The 21,613-nt window shown below is 43.8% G+C and overlaps 1 protein-coding gene across 1 annotated transcript in view; it reads left to right on the top strand.

Annotated features, from left to right (window-relative positions):
* The window catches only part of LOC115157120 (cadherin-2), a 108,408-nt gene that overhangs the window by 66,350 nt on the left and 20,445 nt on the right, over window positions 1–21,613 (top strand). Inside the window, exons 3-14 of the mRNA XM_029705095.1 lie at window positions 3,298–3,518; window positions 10,333–10,512; window positions 11,498–11,653; window positions 12,399–12,543; window positions 12,928–13,100; window positions 14,164–14,301; window positions 14,812–14,997; window positions 15,461–15,714; window positions 16,124–16,266; window positions 17,065–17,298; window positions 18,241–18,474; window positions 19,103–19,242. Of these exons, the coding sequence (XP_029560955.1) occupies window positions 3,298–3,518; window positions 10,333–10,512; window positions 11,498–11,653; window positions 12,399–12,543; window positions 12,928–13,100; window positions 14,164–14,301; window positions 14,812–14,997; window positions 15,461–15,714; window positions 16,124–16,266; window positions 17,065–17,298; window positions 18,241–18,474; window positions 19,103–19,242 (2,204 nt within the window). The remainder of the gene's footprint in view (window positions 1–3,297; window positions 3,519–10,332; window positions 10,513–11,497; window positions 11,654–12,398; window positions 12,544–12,927; window positions 13,101–14,163; window positions 14,302–14,811; window positions 14,998–15,460; window positions 15,715–16,123; window positions 16,267–17,064; window positions 17,299–18,240; window positions 18,475–19,102; window positions 19,243–21,613) is intronic.

Genomic DNA, 21,613 nt, shown 5'->3' with positions numbered 1-21,613 from the left:
TTTAACTGTAGCACAGTGTAACGGGTCGCATCCAGGGTCCTTTCAACAGTTTCTCCCTCCCTCTCTACAAACGTGATGAAGTAAAGCAGGATTTATTTTCATTCAACTTGTTGAGAATACATTTTAGTTCAGTGTTTTATTTTCAACCAACAAGGCTCAGTGCTTCTACAGTATTCATTGATTAGAACCCTCATTATTTGCTCTCTTCTCTCTATCTATCTCTAGGTGTCTCTCTACTCTCTTCTGTTTGAATTTTTTTTATACATAGAAATGGCCTGTATTTCGGGCATCTTTTTGTGAGGACATGGTGGTTATTCAGTAAGGTACACTTCACTGGATAACTTTGTGTCCACTGTGAAAGTCAACAATCTGATCAAGTTAATGTTTTTCCCCTCTCTTTACGCTTTGCCCATTTTCACAATTTCACAATACTTTGCCATTGGGAAAATGGCTCCGTCACCTGCTGTGGTGATTTAGCCATTGTGCTTTATGTTCCAGAATACAGTGCCTTGAAAAAGTATTCATCCCCCTAAATAAAGTCCATCTGTGTGCAATCTAATTGTCACATGATCTGTCAAATGATCTCAGTATATATACACCAGTTCTGAAAGGCCCCAGAGTCTGCAACACCACTAAGCAAGGGGCACCATGAAAACCAAGGAGCTCTCCAAACAGGTCAGGTACAAAGTTGTGGAGAAGTACATATCAGGGTTTGGTTATAAAAAAATATCCGAAACTTTGAACATCCCACGGAGCACCATTAAATCCATTATTAAAAAATTGAAAGAATATGGCACCACAACAAACCTGCCAAGAGAGCACCGCCCACCAAAACTCGCAGACCAGGCAAGGAGGGCATTAATCAGAGAGGCAAAGAGACCAAAGATAACCCTGAAGGAGCTGCAAAGCTCCACAGCGGAGATTGGAGTATCTGTCCATAGGACCACTTTAAGCCGTACACTCCACAGAGCTGGGCTTTATGGAAGTGGCCAGAAAAAAGCCATTGCTTAAAGAAAAAATAAGCAAACACATTTGGTGTTTGCCAAAAGGCATGTGGGAGATCCCCAAACATATGGAAGAAGGTATTCTGGTCAGATGAAACTAAAATGTAGCTTTTTGGCCATCAAGGTAAACGCTATGTCTGGCACAAACACAACACCTCTCATCACCCCGAGAACAACTTCCCCACAGTGAAGCATGGTGGTGCCAACATGCTGTCAGGATGTTTTTCATTGGCAAGGACTGGGAAACTGGTCAGAATTGAAGGAATGATGGATGCTGCTAAATACAGGAAAATCCTTGAGGGAAACCTGTTTTAGTCTTCCAGAGATTTGAGACTGGGACGGAGGTTCACTTTCCAGCAGGACAATGACCCTAAGCATACTGCTAAAGCAACACTCGGGTGGTTTAAGGGGAAACATTTAAATGTATTGGAATGGCCTAGTCAAAGCCCAGACCTTAATCCAACTGAGAATCTGTGGTATGACTTAAAGATTGCTGTACACCAGCGGAACACATCCAACTTGAAGGAGCTGGAGCAGTTTTGCCTTAAAGAATGGGCAAAAATCCCAGTGGCTAGATGTGCCAAGCTTATAGAGTCATACCTCAAGAGACTTGCAGCTGTAATTGCTGCAAAAGGTGGCTCTACAAAGTATTGACTTGGGGGGGGGTGAATAGTTATGGACGCTCCTGTTTTCTTTTCTTTTTGTCTTATGTTGCACAATAAAAAATATTTTGCATCTTCAAAGTGGTAGGCATGTTGAGTAAATCAAATGATACAAACCCCCCAAAAATATATTTCAATTCCAGGTTGTAAGGCAACAAAATAGGAAAAATGCAAGGGGGGTGAATACTTTCGCAAGCCACTGTAGAAAGGATCTTGTACATGTTGTGTATTATTTTGAGAGCTGGATGCAAGTGAACACAATATACTTTCTCTTTATTTTAACTAGCAAGACAGTGTTAATTCTTTCTCTCACTGAAAGGTTGTTATTAGTAGGTGGTGAATTCTATTTCGGTGTGTGTGCGTGCGTGCACCAAAGAATTGTAGCTCCTATTTTGCTTTTCACACTCCAACATCCCTGATCAGCACCCCGTCAATAGGGCCAGGGGTTAAACCTTAGTTCTTGTTCAGAGCCAGGGCTCAACCTCTCTCCACAGGCCCACATGAGGTGTGCTCCCTCCCACTGCTTTGCTCCCAGTGTAAAGACCCACTGAAATCGCAGCTCTCTGTAGCTCTGTCTGTCCTCAAGGTAATACAAGAATGGGAGATTAGATGTCCTTCTTCAAGGCTTTTGTTAAGTAATTTGCCGTTTGGTTTAATAATTTAAAATGGCATCGGCGCAGCCTACACAGAAATGATATATCTTTACATCTGATCTCTTTAGCTTGGAGGAGTTTCAGTATTATCTGTATGACTGGCTGTTTTTCTGTTCTCTCTGTGTGTGTGTGTGTGCATAGACGTTTGTTTATGTGTGTTTAAACGTGTAGAAGTGTGTGTGTGTGTGTGTGTGTGTGTGTGTAGGTGTGGTGTTTGAGATGCACTGTCACTCACCTGAAACATGAACCAATGTTAGACCACTGCCACTGAAGTGCTCTGGGACTGTGTACTAGAGCTCCAAGGAGCTGTGTATGTGTGTGTGTGTGTCACTGCAGCTGTGTGTATATGTATGTGTACACACTGATGAAATAAACATCACACACTTCTCACTCCCTGAGAGTCAGGATTGCTAGCCGACCACGGCAAAGCATCCATGTTTGTTATTGGGGAGAAGCTGGCATGCAACGTCTTGAGCTTAAAGCATTAGAAAAAAGTCTGGAACCTATGTAAATGATTCCTCTCTTATTTATTTAAGATGGTGCTTCTATTTACCCAGACACAACAATGCATTTAGCCACAGTCTAATTGGCACATCAGTTTTAAAAAACTATGTTTTGGTATTTTAGATATATTCGGTGTGATTCAGCAAGTGCCCTTCAGGGGTGTATCATTTCCCTTTTGCTTTCTTTCTTTTTCTCTTTTCTCTCACGTTCTCCTTCTCTCTTTCTACTGCACCAGTTTTAAACAATACTTTTGGGGCACAGCTTGAAATACATTATGTATGAGTTTTAGGAGGAATTGGAGAACCTTTGTGGACTATACCACACAGTCTGGGAGTGGTGTGGGAGGAGGGTCCATGTCTATCTGGATGTGCATCTGTCTGTCTGAGTGTCTACTCACTGTCTTTCTGTCTCTCTCTCCCTGGTTGCCTCAGCTTCAATCTCATGTTCTGTCTCTTCTCTCCCTCTCTCTTACAGTGAAGTTTGTGAACTGCGGCCAAGGTGGACTGGTGCAGTTCGAGTGCAGTAACCCGTCCGACTTCCATATAGAGGCTGACGGGGTGGTCTACGCCCTCAGGCCCTTGACCGCGTCCACCCTCCGGGCGGTGCCCCTCGTGATCGTGGCCAGGGACGAGACCAATCAGCAGCAATGGCAGACCCAAGTGAGATTAACACCCCCTATAGGCCAGAGCCAACAGGTACGTCCAACACCTCCGCACACATCCTCTCTCTTTCCACCCTCTCCTCTCCTCTCTCTCTCTAATGTTTCTTGATTATTTGTGACTTCGGGTAGCATTCTGCAATGTGGAATGTTCCAATTCCAATTCCGCCCCGGCATCTAATTCCTTCCTCTTATTAGCCGTGCCGGAGCATTCACAGATGATTTGTTCCCTAAATTGTAGCAGGTGTTCCGGGAGACTGGGATGGATGCTTGCTAATTAAAACGTAATGTGTCAATTTAAAGGGGAGCACAATCATATACTCAACACGGTCAGTGAGTAGCGGCGCCACACACAACAGATGCAGAATAGCTCCTCATAAAGACTGATTTCAATCAGCTTCCTTGTGGCGGCAGCGGCGATGTTTATGGCTGTATCTTTGTCATCCAACCAGAGGGGAGTGCATTGCAGTGCACCCCTAGTGGTCATTCAGAGAACAGGGAGCATCTGTCTCTAGGCTTCAAAGATCCTGCCATTCAGTCAATGTTCTGTAGATGAGAGAGGCCGTGTGATGTGGTTATGTAATCAAGTGTGTAATTGAGAGAGAGAACAGGGAGATGAGAAGAAACAAGCCTCATTCTCAGTACTGGATTATGTGTTTCTGTTCAGTTCAATGGTCATAACCTGTGAAAGTCTTTCTTTCTCACTAGCTGGAATGGTGTTAATTGGCTAGAGTGAACAGACTCACATTTAAACTCTCTGTCTTGCTCTATCTCTCTCTCCAATTTTTAGGTTGAATTATTGAAGTCTGCGTTGTCTGATCTTCATACATTGTGGACTCTTATTGTTAATGAATGCCTTTTAAGTACAGCACAATGAGCCTCTTTGTTCAACCAAGACACCATCTGAAAATACATTGTCTTTTCCTCCAGTCATATACAGAACAAATTAGCTGCCCATTTCAAAAGCACCTCTCCGAAACATCACATAAAAGGCAAGTGCATTCTTTTATAAGCCTCCAGATTAAACTCACATTTTTACAGTTATGTCAAATTGGTGTGAGTGCAGTGGGCCAACAGCAGCAGCAGCAACAATGAAGGCATTTTGTGGTTTCAAATTAAACTTCTACAGGGGATGATTTAGTGAGAGTTTTGAAAACAGCATTGTTAGGGCGCTGATGCTCATTTACCGCAGTGACTTCTGCAGGTATATGATTTTAATGACACCATTAGTCACACGTGCCACTCATTTAAAGAGAAATGTACACTTGTCCAGGCCAGATAAACAAGGGGATTGGCCTCAGTAGCTTTTAAATAGAAATAGGAAGACCATCATGGGTAATCATGTCCATTTTAGAAGACTCTGATTGACCCTAGATGTCTGTGTTGTTTTCTATGTGATTGTATGGACAGTTGTTGCTTTGGCCTGGATGATTATGGTAGTAATCAATGTTCCCTCTAATTTTTCTCATCACTGAGCAAATTGCAGGTCTGCTTGAACTTTGTGAAAATTCTGTGCAACTTCCAGCGGGTGTTTACTGTGAACACTGAGGCTGTACCCGCTTTAAGTTACAGTTTTAACAGTTGCCATGTAGGCTACTGTAGCTATTTAATCATAATCTAGGCATACCAGAGTGTCCTATCATCAAAAACAATTGACAAAGAGGTGACTGAAAATGGTGGTGATGTTTAATGCAAGAAAACACTTTACAAAATAAAATGCATTATTATTCCCATACCATTATTACAGAGAATCAGACAAATGATGCTACCCTTTGCCTATTAGCTATTTAGCTTATTTAAGCCTGTCTCAAAATGCAACATTGCCCCTTTAAGTCATAAAAAAAGCTCTTTATCTGACTTGCTTTTGAAAGATGTCTAGAAATGTACACATTTTGTGCTCCTGTAGGAAGCAATCCCTCCCCTATTGATGACTACAAATTATCTATAACTGGGGTAATGACTCACTAACTACCAAAGGATATGAACAAAATGTGCACACGTGGCTACATGCAGCTCTCGCTTTGATCTCAAAACAAACACATCACCTGCTGTAAACACTGTCCAGGTCAAAGTAAATGGCACAGATCCATATATGGTCTATTTGCATATAGGCCTACTGCAGCTCTGATTAGTTATGCCGCACGGTCTGTGTAGAGTACGAGCTGTGTGGTGCATGTCAATGCAATAGAATCCTACTCCAATTCATTCTGCCTACAACAAAATCTCTTGCATAGTTTGTTTTGTTTCGGGATGTTGCATTGAAAGTGGCTAATATTGAGTTGATTCGATCACCATTGCCACAGTAAAGTGAAACGTTGATTGTGTTAACTAACAGGGAACACTCTAAAAAGTTTAGTGAAGTTTAATCTAGTGCTTCTCTTTGTGGGTTGATACAGTATTTATTCTGCACGGCAGTCCATTGGCGCACTGTTTAGAGGGAACATTGGTAGTAATCAAATCTATGATAGAATATAGAAGTCAATCTCACCAGTTTATTGGGCCACGTGTCAGGGTTTCTCCTAGGATATTTTTTAGCAGAGGTGGCAAAGTTAGTGAAGGGGGGTGGGAGGGGTTGGGGGGTTGGTAGTGGACGTGGCCAATGACGTCTATGACAAAAATAGTTTGATGCCCTCCTCTGCTGAGACAAAATGTTCCTGTTTTAAAGCTAATTTCCTGCAATTCTACACATTTTGCCATGGGGCTGAGAGAAAATGAACAGTTTTAAAGTAACTGTCCAGTAAAAATCTCACTTTTAAAAGTTCATATTATGTTAACTCATACCCAAATAATAACTTATAAAACAATATAGCTCCATTATAATTTCTACATACTTTATATCTGGTTTTAGTCGTTTAAGTTGACACTGAAAAAGTTTTACCAAATACATCATGTTTTTCGGAAGAGCTGGTCACAATTTAGCAGCTGCTGCCCGCCATTGTTAAATGAATATAGGGGAAACACTGGTGTGGTTATGTGGTTCTCTCTCCAATGCAATGATTGTCATGAATCATCATCATGTGATCCATAATCACATCAGCGGTTAGATGCTATATTAGCAAACACTGCGAACGCATCGGCCCTTGTGGAATGTTTTAATCAATGAAAAAGTAACGTTTGGCTTAGCAGTCTCAGCCCCAGCACAGTCACATATATCTATCTATCTGTGTGTGTGGCTATAGACAAGTTCAAAATCGCCCTCTCTAAAGCCTAGGGTGACCTTCCCTACCTCCACCACCACCACGACCATCAGCATAAACATCACCACAAGAGTCAGGCTGAAAACCAAGACCTACCCTACCCTTTAGAGAGGGCAATTTTGTACTTGTCTATAGCCACACACACACACACGCACACGCACACACACACACACACACACACACACACACACACACACACACACACACACACACAAAGCCACAATCTCTCTCTCTCACACACAGTACACAAACACTCCCAAGCTCTCAGGGATACTGAAGTGTAGTCTAGCAGTCAGAGGATGTAGGGGGCAGAGAGACCTCCAGTACTCTCCAGAGATAGATAGATGTGACTGTGCTGGGGCTGAGACTGCTAAGCAAACCCTCCACACCATTCATCATTCCAGCCGCCAGGTCAGAAATAATTACCGCTCTCACTCTCTCCTTTGGTTTAATAGGGTAATAGATATTTCTGATGCATGTTCTCCGCTATCTGTCCGCTTGCCTCTCTGCATTTCAAATGTGTGAAAGCAGCATAATCGGATTTCAAACATGATTAGTGGAGGCGCTCCGACAACTCCGCAGATGGTCAGGGAGGGGCTGCGTGCTTGGTGAGGCTGCGTGGGATGGGGCTCGTGTTGTAACGTGGCAAAACTGTCATTAATTTGGCTGTTTGCACAGACTCTGGCTTTAGGCTAGTTTTAGTTCTTTGGATATTGTGTAACAATATTGACGATCAGTAATTACAGACGGACGAGAGAGAGTTAAGAAGGGACTTTCTGAAGAATGACTGTTCTGCAGGATGACTGTTCTACCTAAGTTTGCCAGCGTCTTGTTTACATTTTCTATCGGGCATTCAAGGTTATTGTGACTTCTCTGGCGCTACTTGGGTCTCTCTCCCAACAGTCTCTCTCTCTGTGGAACAGCGAAGGCAAATGGAGCCATCTGGCTATATAGAGTCTGGCTTGCAGGTACCATCCTGCTTTGTTTCAAATCACTTTCATTACAGCCAAGGGAGGATGGCACATCCATTTTAGAAGCCTGTGTGTGTGTGTGTGTGTGTGTGTGTGTGTGTGTGTGTGTGTGTGTGTGTGTGTGTGTGTGTGTGTGTGTGTGTGTGTGTGTGTGTGTGTGTGTGTGTGTGTGTGTGTGTGTGTGTGTGTGTGTGTGTGTGTTGCCTGTGCGTGTGCCTGTGCGTGTGTGTGTGTGCCTGTTTGTGTGTGTGCCTGTGCTTGCATGCGTGCTTTTATCAGAACATGAGAGGAGGTCTGTGATTTAAAGCTAACTGAGGGGCTACAGTACTATCCTCGACAAAGAATCTCAAACACTAATCTCATTCCCAGCCATGGAGAAGAGAGCCTGGAAAGAGGGGCTGTTCAAAAACATCATCACACATACAGTGAGGGAAAAAAGTATTTGATCCCCTGCTGATTTTGTACGTTTGCCCACTGACAAAGAAATGATCAGTCTATCATTTTAATGGTAGGTTTATTTGAACAGTGAGAGACAGAATAACAACAAAAAAACAGAAAATGCTTGTCAAAAATGTTATAAAATGATTTGTATTTTAATGAGGGAAATAAGTATTTGACCCCTCTGCAAAACATGACTTAGTACTTGGTGGCAAAACCCTTGTTGGCAATCACAGAGGTCAGATGTTTCTTGTAGTTGGCCACTAGGTTTGCACACATCTCAGGAGGGATTTTGTCCCACTCCTCTTTGCAGATCTTCTCCAAGTCATTAAGGTTTCGAGGCTGACGTTTGGCAACTTGAACCTTCAGCTCCTTCCACAGATTTTCTATGGGATTATGGTCTGGAGACTGGCTAGGCCACTCCAGGACCTTAATGTGCTTCTTCTTGAGCCACTCCTTTGTTGCCTTGGCCGTGTGTTTTGGGTCATTGTCATGCTGGAATACCCATCCACGACCCATTTTCAATGCCCTGCCTCACCCAAGATTTGACGGTACATGGCCCTGTCCATCGTCCCTTTGATGCGGTGAAGTTGTCCTGTCCCCTTAGCAGAAAAACACCCCCAAAGCATAATGTTTCCACCTCCATGTTTGACGGTGGGGATGGTGTTCTTGGGGTCATAGGCAGCATTCCTCCTCCTCCAAACACGGCGAGTTGAGTTGATGCCAAAGAGCTCCATTTTGGTCTCATCTGACCACAACACTTTCACCCAGTTGTCCTCTGAATCATTCAGATGTTCATTGGCAAACTTCAGACAGGCATGTATATGTGCTTTCTTGAGTAGGGGGACCTTGCGGGCGCTGCAGGATTTCAGTCCTTCACGGCATAGTGTGTTACCAATTGTTTTCTTGGTGACTATGGTCCCAGCTGCCTTGAGATCATTGACAAGATCCTCCCGTGTAGTTTTGGGCTGATTCCTCACCGTTCTCATGATCATTGCAGCTCCACGAGGTGAGATCTTGCATGGAGCCCCAGGCTGAGGGAGATTGACAGTTCTTTTGTGTTTCTTCCATTTGCGAATAATCGCACCAACTGTTGTCACCTTCTCACCAAGCTGCTTGGCGATGGTCTTGTAGCCCATTCCAGCCTTGTGTAGGTCAACAATCTTGTCCCTGACATCCTTGGATAGCTCTTTGGTCTTGGCCATGGTGGAGAGTTTGGAATCTGATTGATTGATTGCTTCTGTTGGTAGGTGTCTTTTATACAGGTAAGAAGCTGAGATTAGGAGCACTCCCTTTAAGAGTGTGCTCCTAATCTCAGCTCGTTACCTGTATAAAAGACACCTGGGAGCCAGAAGTCTTTCTGATTGAGTGGGTCAAATACTTATTTCCCTCATTAAAATGCTAATCAATTTATAATATTTTTAACATGCGTTTTTCTGGATTTTTTGTTCTTGTTATTCTGTCTCTCACTGCTCAAATAAACCTACCATTAAAAATATAGACTGATCATTTCTTTGTCAGTGGGCAAACGTACAAAATCAGCAGGGGATCAAATACTTTTTTCCCTCACTGTATGAAGGCAATGTTAGCCTTCACTGAATTCTCAAAAACGAAATGGGTCCTAAAATATAATATGACCACATCAAAAAGCCTCCCCCCTCCTATGTTCGGTCCTCTAGCTGGTATAGTTCAATGAGTATGTTTACATGCACACTAATAATTCCATATTAAAGTGATTATGGCAGTAGGTCGAGTATAGCTTTAATCATGTAAACATCCTAAGGTCATAATCGAAGTCAGCATACACCGATTAAAACACCTGGTTTTCTGAGCAATCTTTGGAAGTATTAGGAAATATAAACACCTTAATCTGAATTCAAGCTGTGTATTTGATCTGTTCATGTTATGCCCGAGTGAACGTTTATTTTGATTGCCAATTTTCTGCATTTATCAGTCCTATCAGGTAGCCTGATTTCAGATGTGTCCATGTAAACAGGATTATTAAGGAAATCATTATTCTTGCAAGCATGTAAACGTTTGATATTAACCAAGCATGTAAAATGATATTACCAATAAACTGTTTTAGGCTGTCAAGAATTTGTTTTAGGCTGTCAAGAATTATTTCCATAACTTCATTGGTTGGTAAAGATAATTTGTCTGCTGGCTACTGTATAAAAAGTCTACCTAAAGCCATTGGTTTTTACATGTGTCAAGTTGGTAAACAGATGTTATTTCTCTCCTCCAGGTCCAAGATATCCCAGCTCCCCCAGCTCTGTCCCAGGGTCTCCAGGAGATCTGGTTCCCATCGCGGCAGACAGACAGCAGCTCCGTGGGCCAGCTCAAACGCATGAAAAGGGACTGGGTAATCCCCCCAATCAACGTCCCAGAGAACTCCAGAGGAGAGTTCCCCCAGGACCTGGTCCGGGTAAGACGCCACACACATAGGCACAGGCACACGCACTCACGCACGCACACATGCATGCACGCACGCACGCACGCACACACACACACACACACACACACAAACACACACACACACACACACACACACACACACACACACACACACACACACACGCACACACCTATCACACCGGTTATCCACAACCTGAAAGGAGACGGTGCTCTTATTCTGAGCTTCATGGTTCTGTGGAGCAGCAGCAGATTTTGGACCGGTCATTTCTGTTCTACCAGCATTATCACTCAATCCACCACCATATTGACTCCACGTCCTGAAAGGTCAAGTGCTTGTGCGAAAGTATCTGATTTCCCTCTCCCAGTCAGGCAAGCCGTCACTATGAATGTTCCTGCTATTATGTAGCTTTAGAGATGAGAGTGAAAAGGACAAAGAGCCCTCCAGTGGCTTGTTTCCCTCAGGTTTCCTGTTGAGATATTATCCTCACTTTATCATGTGCTCAAGGGGCAGGGGGTGGGTGGATATGAATGATGGAGGACTGGCTATCCTTCTCATGTCAGTTAAGTATACCCTTTCTCAACATAAGTCTACTGGATCCTGACATAGTGCTAAATCCAGTATATACTTTCTGTATGTATTATATTTAATCCAGAAGCATTAGGGGACTGAGTTTAATGGATGACATAAGGGAGAGGCACCAGGCACCATCCAGACACACCATGGATACCAAGCTTATGGGTAGAGATAGACAGGCCAGGGAAGACATAGAGGCTCAAATACATCACACTCGCATATAGTTTAGACACATATACACACGCAAGGGAGGAAGATCTGTCTGTACCACTCACCAACGGGACTCTAGCACGGGGCAACACACCAACACCGATACATACCCCTGCCATAACATCATTATTTTAAGTAGAATTCTGAACAGTATATATACCCACAATTGATTATTGATCGTTGACCAACGTACTTTTGGGTTCTGAAACAGATCCGGTCGGACAATGACAAGAACCGCTCCCTGAGGTACAGTGTGACTGGACCCGGAGCTGACCAGCCGCCCACTGGCATCTTCATCATCCACCCCATCTCTGGAGAGCTGTCCGTCATGAAACCCCTGGACAGAGAACACATTTCCAACTTCCATGTAAGTCTCATACACACACACATGGGTCTACGTGAGAGGGAGGAGATGATTAGGACCACACATACTGACAAAGTCAAGATCCACTTTGGATCAAAACATTGTTATTTTCTGGCCAAATAACGGTAAGGTGGAGCAATAGTGTCTGCGGGTCCTATTCATCTCAAGCTTTCTTTGATTCAGCACCATCTAAAGGGATGTGCATTCACTTTAAGTGATAGAGAGAAGCTTGGCCTTGTGCAGTTCAGTGAATAGGAGAAACAGAGCAGACATTCTGAACAGTTACAGTAAAAGGTTTCTAAACAGTGTACCAAGCATTAAGCATTCTTTATCCAGAGGTATGTGTCCTCTTTGGCTAATACATTGTCTGTATACTCCAGGAGGCTGTCTGGCATGTGTTCAAGGTTCCCTTGGTAGTCAGCGTGAGACTTTTATTAGACAGTGGGCAGACAGAAAAAAACTATAAATTACAGGTTTGTAATGAAGGTATAATGGAGCAGGCATCGCTCGAAGCGCTGCACTGTGAACAAACAAGCATTAACAGTATTGAAAGGCACATTTCTGGGTTTATTTTTTTTCTATAATTGGAAATAGCTGAAGTAAGAGAGCCATTGCAATGCCAAAGTTCTGCTCAGGCAAATGTAAGTGTTTTTGCTGAATGTTTATTGTTTGGTTCTTGCATGCATGTGTATGCATGTGTCCACCACAGTCAGCTGAGTGCTGATATCTCTCTGGTGTCTCCCTCCAGCTGAGAGCCCATGCTGTGGATCTGAATGGTAACCAAGTAGAGAGCCCCATCGACATTGTAATCAATGTGATTGACATGAACGACAACCGGCCAGAGTTCATCCATCAGATATGGAACGGCACCATCCCTGAGGGCTCTAAACCAGGTAGTGGCCTAGACCAACCTCCCAGCCTTCCTATCCTCTGGCCTTCGGTGCCACTAAACTATCACTAGATAAAACAGCATTGATTAATCACAGGGGGTAATCATTTTGTTAATTTTGCTGCTGTTCGATATGGATAAGATCTCTGCCAATAGAATGTATTCTCTTGTGGAAGTGCTTTGTCAACATTTCAGACAAAGCCAAAGTTTTTTGGGGGCTATGTTTTGACTGTGCTCCATATTAGTCAATGGATCCTCATAAAAGGGAAGTAGTTTAATGACTGTAGGTACATTAAATGCAGTCCTGAAATAAAACAAGGTCATACTGTTTTAAAAACCCTTGTTAAATCCCCTATTTGCATCTTCTGTCTGTCTTGTCATCACTCAGGGACCTTTGTTATGACGGTAACGTCTGTTGACAAAGATGACCCCAAAACAGCCAATGGGATGCTGCGCTACAAGATCGTATCCCAGAATCCTGAGAGCCCGACATCCAACATGTTCACCATCAACAATAAGACAGGAGGCATCATTACCGTCGCAGCCGGCCTGGACAGAGAGGTACGCAATACAGGAGTTTGTGTATGCGTGTGTACGCGCATATGTGTGCCTATTAAACCCCCAATGCAGTAGCATTAAGGTTACAGTCCCAGTATCATAGCCATTTATCACATTAATTAATGTGTGCTTCTCATTGCTGCACAGCACTCCTTGAACATGCATAAGTCAAGACATCCTTTCCTTTGTTTACCTAAATGAGCTGTGGATTGCAGATACAGATTTGAAAACAAACAGAACAGTGTAGTTTTGGGTTGTTTTTGCTGATGATAATCTTCACTGTGTCTCAAAACTAATTAAGCTCGCTAAGCATGACTGATTACCATTTTACCAACGGAGCCCAGAAATGGACTCATCGCCCACTTCATACTTATTGCCTCTAACAAGGAGGCAACATGCATCATTGAGCAGATAAATGTTTCTTTTTCTCCCCGTTGCTATTAATGGTAACACTCTCCTATTTAATTGCATGGCGATGGTCTTGCTTATACTGGATGGAAGTGACGAAACAAATACACAAGTTGAGGGGGAGAAACAAAGCCAGTTGGTGCAATTCTGGCGAGGGCAATCTGGCTAGCTGGCCTGCTATATCAAGTTCACCCCTGGGGCCACTGTTATAGCTGTTATATGTACGGCAGTTGCCACCGTGAATGTAATTTGCCCGATTCTCATTACCTAGTCACTTGAGTGGCTTTTAATGTGAAGGGAGTAATTTATTACAGTGGGATTACCCATCATGCACCATGATGCTACACAGAGTAGAAATGTATAAGTGTTGCACTCCCACAGCAAGCAGACTTCTATAGATCCTTTCTCTCTCCACTGGGAAAGGATGTGGACTTGATCATTGTGAGAATAACTAGGATTCCTCAACCTCTTCATTGTGGTTCGACAGATATTAGGTTGTTAGGATAAGAGAAATTGAACTTAATAATGTAGAGAAATTGAAAATGATCATTATTTTGGTTTATGTAAGATTCAACCTACACGTAAGGCTCAACACAAGGGTTTAGGTGTTGTTCGCATACATATTTAATTATTTTCCAACATGTTTTTCTTCTTGCAGAAAGTTCCTCAGTACACGTTGATCATCCAGGCCACAGACATGGAGGGCAACCCTATGTACGGTCTCTCCAACACCGCCACTGCCGTCATCAAAGTCACGGACATCAATGACAACCCACCGGAGTTCACTGCAGAGACGGTGAGAAAGAACACAGCTTCACATCCATGTACTACACCACACTGTGTGTTACAGTCATAGCACTGTCACACTGTCTATATGTACTTAACCCACACATAGCACACACTCAGCCTTGCTTGCAGAGCATTTCATAAAGATTAGCTGTTAGCCAGCCATCCGTTTGCTGTTCTGTCCTACTCCGTCCAGATTTTGACACATGTAAGTACTGACACCCTAAGTACATCAGGCAGACAAAGAGAGGAGATGAGCGAGAGCAGAGGAGAGGAGAGCTGAGAAAGGTGCTGAATGTATTTGTGAGAGATGCTTCCCCTCTGTGTAATGTAAGTGTATTGTTTTATATCAGACCGAGATGGTGAAGATAACATGATAAGTTGCTGTGGACATTTATTTACCTGAAATGTCGGGAGTGTAGTGCTGGAGCACAGAGCCTGTGTTTTCCACTGGCGCAGCAGTATGTCTAACTGCTCTCTAACTGCTCTCTGTCCCATCCCCCATCTTTTATTCATGTAGTTCTTTGGAGAGGTGCCTGAGAACCGGGTGAATGTCATCGTGGCCAACCTAACGGTGACAGACAAAGACCAGCCCAACACGCCAGCCTGGAACACCGTCTACAAGATCACCGGGGGCGACCCCACCGGCAGGTTCTCCGTGCCAACCGATCCCACCACTAACGAGGGCCTGGTAACTGTTGTCAAGGTGAGACTGGCTGCTACCCCCTCAGACTCAATCAACCCCCCATCTCGCGTAGGAGCCACTGACCATGAATAACGAAGACAGCTCTTAAAGATTAAATTAATAGTTTATAATGCCTTCTATGTCGGTAAGCTGTAGGAGTTATCTATAGCAGAGAGAGCAAAGGTGCATGTCAACTGTTTTATTTAACTCTGTGTGTGTGTGTGTGTGTGTGTGTGTGTGTGTGTGTGTGTGTGTGTGTGTGTGTGTGTGTGTGTATGTATAGCAATTGAAGACTAATTGGTCTACAGTTGTAGAACTAGCTACAGTTGCTCCTAGCTGACTTCTCCTGGGCTCTTTGTCTTATGGCATTAGAAAAATAATAATAATATTTTACTGATCAAGAAAAACAGAATGAATACTTTATCCATCCATTCTCTTACACTCAATGGAACACACTTATATACTGTTGGTTTCCTCCCTACAGCCAATCGACTATGAGATCAGCAGGACGTACGTGTTGACGGTGGTAGCGGTGAACGAGGTGTCCCTCGCCCGGGGCATCCACTCCCCTCGCCAGTCCACCGCCACGGTCTCCATCAGGGTCATCGATGTCAACGAGAGCCCTAACTTTGAACCCAACCCGAAACTCATCAAACTGGAGGAAGGGATGCAACCAGAATCAGCACTAACCACCTTCACAGCACAGGACCCTGATAGATTCATGCAGCAGACCATTAGGTAGTAATGACACTAAATAGCTGTATTCATGCAGAATTTTTCATACAGTTTGCTCAAAGCACTGACTGGCATTATGTCAATGAAAATACTCCCTTTTACTGAACATTCAACACCTTTAGCCTTAAATTTACATGTCTGCATGAGAGAAAAAGTAACATGTAAGGTTGTCTTGTATCTTCTGTAAGCTTTCCTCGTACTCTGTAAATGTACACACTGAAGAAGGCTGTGAAGCCTGATGCAGTGAAAAGAATTTTAAAAAGTAGAATAAGGAAGTAAGCTTTATGCGACATCTTTTTGAGTGCGGACCCATTACATCTTTTTGTTTGTCTGAATTTGCGGGTTTTACGCATCAACCAAGCTTCTGGGAGATCGCAATGATTCTCTTTTGACTCGTCCTTTGTATTCTCAGATACACCAGGCTCTCAGACCCAGCCAACTGGCTGAGAATCGACCCTAACACCGGGCACATCACAACCATCGCCGTCCTGGACCGTGAATCGCCCTACGTGAAGGACAACATGTACAGTGCCACCTTCCTAGCCTCTGACAGCGGTACGTAGCTTAGCCACCAGGCTCTAATATCTGCTTCCCACAAGTAACCTAGGAGAATATTGTTTTTAGCAAGCAAACACAGCTACCTTGTTCAAGGTTAACATTGTCCCTGACATCAATGTAGCAAAAGCCACCCCGTTGAAGGAAATGTTTCCGAGCCAGCCCAGACTAAACAGCCACACTGTGGACGTGTTCACCTCTCTCCTTCCCTGACTGGATTTACCTCTGTTCAGGTTTAGCCTGTTCCACGGAGCACAGCACAGGCCAATGGGCTTAAACTCACCCAATATAGAGTTTTCTCAGCATTAATAGGTTAGGATTGGATGACTAGCTCCTTTGAGCGTGGCCTGAATGGCAAAAAAGCCTCTTAGCCCCATGAATACATAGAGGACCTGAGGCTCTGGGGCTCCGGGGCTAAGGCAGCGACAGTAGGCTCTTCTCTGTCTGTCTGCTTTAGTATTCTCACCCCGTGGCCTCCCCCTTCGTCAGGAAGACACACTCTCTTCAGATCACACACCCAGACCCTCTGCCCTCCCCCCGTCTGGAGGGGTCCTGTCCCTGCAGGGTGGCTGCTGCTGCTCCTCTATGCCCTAGTTTAGCACCAAGCACCAGGCTCAGGATAAGGACTTTATGCATTGCCACAGTGCAGTGAGACATCATGCATTAAAATGAGGCAGATCACTTCGTTATATATTTCCCCTTATCGTTATGTTGATTTGTTAAAATCGATATTTTTATCAATGTACGTGTGTGTGCATGCGTGTGTCCCTGTCTGTCTGTATGTGTTGTCCCGTCCAGGCATCCCCCCGGCGAGCGGCACAGGCACCCTGCAGATCTTCCTGCTGGACATCAATGACAACGCGCCCCACGTCTACCCCCAGGAGACTGAGATGTGTGAGAAACCTGAGCCCAACGGCTTCAACATCACAGCGCTAGACGGAGACCTCAGCCCCAATGCCGGACCCTTCGCATTCGAGCTGGCTAACAGACCCTCAGACGTACGGAGAAACTGGACCATCACACGGCTCAGTGGTAAGACACAACAATAACAAAATGAGGGCTAATCAATATACCTGGGCCTGTGGGTCGGCAGTACTTCTGGTTTTCATTCTTCCCATGTAATCAGAGACCGATTTAGTCCTCCTGGGTCACCAGGAGCCATTCTGGCCAATAAATGACATTCATCAATCAACTGCCAGTGAAAATGGAGAACCACCAGTACCGTGTGGCCCTAGTTATTTGGATGGTGATAATAACACTGTAGGGTTTGGGACTGTATGTGCTTGGCACTGGCTTAGAGGCAGTACTGTAATGGCTTCATGTCCATGGGTTGACATGTGGTTTCAGGCTTTCCATAGGGCCAGGTGCAGTGACCTATAACAGTAGACAGTGTTCTCAGTGTGGGTTCCTCACATGACCTTAATGAAGACAATGTACTATAAAAGAGATTAATAGCAGGCCTTCGCTTCATCAAGCAGCTCACTAATTGATTATGCTAATTATGCTAACACAAAAAAAGAGGAATGACTCACTTGTTGTGCGTTGCTAGTGGTTAGATGTTGGGAGTGTAAACCACAGTGAATAAATATCATAATAGTATAACAGCCAAATGGATTATAGGATCTGGGGGAGTTTAGCCTAAGCGCCATTATTAAAAGGTCTTCAGTGGGTTTATAAAATTATAAATATAAATCCTGACCATATTTTGGATGACATATGCTGGCAACTTCCAGGTATAGGAAGTTATGCTGTTCTGTTAAGCTTTTTTCCCAGTAGTAATAAGTTGGTTATCTAATTTGTATACTCAATATAGATAAGTTCAGAGATGAAAAAGTTGCACTTGGATTTGTTATGTAGAGGTTAAGGTTAGTGTTGTTTTGTGTTAAGTAAAATGTTTCTATTTCTCTCTCTTTCTCTTCCTTTACGTCTCCCTCCCTCCCGCTCTCATCCTCCCCCACTCCCTCCCACCCCCAGGTGACTTTGCCCAGTTGAGCCTGAAGATCGGTTTCCTGGAAAGCGGCATCTACGAGATCCCCATCATCATCACTGACTCTGGCAACCTGCCCATGTCCAACACATCCTACCTGCGTGTCAAGGTGTGTCAGTGTGACCACAACGGGGACTGCACCGACCAGCAGCACATTGTCGCTGCAGGGCTGGGCACGGGCGCCATCATCGCCATCCTACTCTGCATCATTATCCTGCTCAGTGAGTGTCCCACTGCCGCTTTGCCTCAGTGCACGCATGCACACACACACACAAGACACCAGTGCCGTCACCCCACCCACCACACACATACAGTGGTTTGCGAAAGTATTCACCCCCCTTGGCATTTTTACTATTTTGTTGCCTTACAATCTGCAATTAAAATAGATTTTTTGGGGGGTTTGTATCATTGGATTTACACAACATGCCTACCACTTTGATGCAAAATATTTTTTTATTGTGAAACAAAGCATGAAATCCAAGTAAAAATCTATTCGAATTACAGGTTGTAATGCAACAAAATAGGAAAAAACCCCAAGGGGGATGAATACTTTTGCAAGGCACTGTACAAAACAAGATAAATGTCATCCCTTACCATCTCTAAACATAGCCGCAGGGATTATTAAGGAGCTCAACGTCATGCCCAAGAGATAGCAGTAGATTATTTCTCGATTACCCAAAAGATAGATAGCACTGATCAGTCTCGTGGCAAGGTTTACATTCTGAATTGATTTACATGTGTATGCAAAATATCTTATGTTTTGTAATATGGGATATTTTGCTCTTTTTATTTCTTTATATCTTTCTCTCTTGATTCCTCCCTGCCTCCCTTTCCATTCCTCCTCTGTAGTTCTTGTGTTGTTGTTTGTGGTGTGGATGAAGCGTCGTGATAAGGAGCGTCAGGCCAAGCAGCTGCTTATTGACCCTGAGGACGATGTCAGAGACAACATCCTGAAGTATGACGAGGAAGGAGGAGGAGAAGAGGACCAGGTAGAGAAACACACACACACACACACACACACACACACACACACACACACACACACACACACACACACACACACACACACACACACACACAAACATATATACACACACATGCATGCAGGCGTGCACACACACACACACACACACTTATATAGAAAAAATACACATAAGTGCAGGCACACACACACACACTCACTCACACATTCACACACACACAAACACAAAAACACACTTATACACACACAAGACATCAGATGACTTACAATACTAACCCGCACTTGTTGTAATAAACTCCAGTTAATACAAGGGAATCATTTCGTAAATGTCTGGTAATATCATTAACAAATGGAGTGTGTTCTTGCCATGGGCCCATTTTGTGATGGACTCCACACACTGGGCCAGGTAGTGTTCAGGGCTGGTTATTGCAGCGATAATGTAATTGGGAGACAGACATCTGCTGCTGTGTTATAATGAAGCTCCATCTACATATCTACCAATGATTGGGCAGGAGGGAACATGCACACACACAGGCACATACACACAGGTACATACACACACACACACACACACACACACACACGAACAGGCCCACACACAAACAGACACACATTCACACACCGGCACACACACACAGACACACACACACACACAGAAGCACACACACAAACTGTAATGTCTGAAGACACTGTGATATAACACTCCTCAAAGACCTTAGAAGCAGGATGGGTAACATATTTCATATTTATCAAAAGAAAACAAGCTTCCATTTTGAGCTAGGGGGAGGAGGAGGGATGGACGTCAGAAGGAAATGGTCTTGTCTATGAAATCTGGAAGTCAGTCCGTCGGGGTTGTATTGTGGGTAAAAAATGAACCAGACTGCCCCAGTGATGTGGACTATATAATGCCTCAGCTCTGTTCTCCCTATCTCTCCCGCTGGGGAGGAAATTGAAGTGTCAGTGCAGTGGCCGCTCGGCGCTCTCAAAGTATTTTATTTTAGTTGCTGACTGCCATTACCTGGGTTTTTATTAGTCCATGTGGCACTCATTCTACCAAGAGGAGACAGATGATCATCCCCTTGCTCACTGGCCATGTGGGAAGTGGAGAATAATGTGGTGAAGAAAGAATATAAAATTCCAGAAACTTCTGTGGAAGTTTTGTAAGTTGATAGAGAAACTCAATCGTGATGAGTGTTCTTTTAGCCCTGTCTGCACTTAAATGCAGTCTCAAACTGAAGTACATCTGTGGGTAACACTTTATTTGGATTGTCCCAAGTAGATGGTTTGTATAGTGGGATGCAAAAGTATTCACCCCCTTGGCATTTTTCCTATTTTGTTGCCTTAACCTAGAATTAAAATAGATTTTTTGAGGATTTGCATCATTTGATTTACTCAACATGCTACCACTTTAAAGATGCTACCACTTTCTACCACTTTGAAGATGCAAAATATTTTTTATTGTGAAACAAACAAGAAATAAGACAAAAAAACTGAACTTGAGCGTACATAACCATTCACCCCCCAAAGTCAATACTTTGTAGAGCCACCTTTTGCAGCAATTACAGCTGCAAGTCTCTTGGGGTATGTCTCTATAAGCTTGGCACATCTAGCCACTGGGATTTTTGCCCATTCTTTAAGGCAAAACTGCTCCAGCTCCTTCAAGTTGGATGTGTTCCACTGGTGTACAGCAATCTTTAAGTCATACCACAGATTCTCAGTTGGATTGAGGTCTGGGCTTTGACTAGGCAATTCCAAGACATTTAAATGTTTCCCCTTAAACCACTCAAGTGTTGTTTCAGCAGTATGCTTGGGGTCATTGTCCTGCAGGAAGATGAACCTCCGTCCCAGTCTCAAATCTCTGGAAGACTGAAACAGGTTTACCTCGAGAATGTCCCTGTGTTTAGCGCCATCCATCATTCCTTCAATTCTGACCAGTTTCCCAGTCCCTGCCGATGAAAAACATCCCCATAGCATGATGCTGCCACCACCATGCTTCAGCGTTTTCCTTGATGGCCAAAAATATCAATTTTAGTTTAATCTGACCAGACTACCTTCTTCCATATGTTTGGGGAGTCTCCCACATGCCTTATGGCGAACACCAAACGTGTTATCTTATTTTTTTCTTTAAGCAAGGTCTTTTTTCTGGCCACTCTTACATAAAGCCCAGCTCCGTGGAGTGTACGGCTTAAAGTGGTCCTATGGACAGATACTCCAATCTCCGCTGTGGAGCTTTGCAGCTCCTTGAGGGTTATCTTTGGTCTCTTTGTTGCCTCTCTAGTTAATGCCCTCCTTGCCTGGTCCTTGAGTTTTGGTGGGTGGCCCTCTCTTGGCAGGTTTGTTGTGGTGCCATATTCTTTCAATTATTTTGTAATGGATTT

The sequence above is a fragment of the Salmo trutta genome, chromosome 21 (genome assembly GCF_901001165.1).
Source record: "Salmo trutta chromosome 21, fSalTru1.1, whole genome shotgun sequence".
NCBI lineage: Eukaryota > Metazoa > Chordata > Actinopteri > Salmoniformes > Salmonidae > Salmo > Salmo trutta.
The sequence above is the reverse complement of the archived record's forward strand: the minus strand, read 5'-3'. Positions and strand labels throughout refer to the sequence as shown.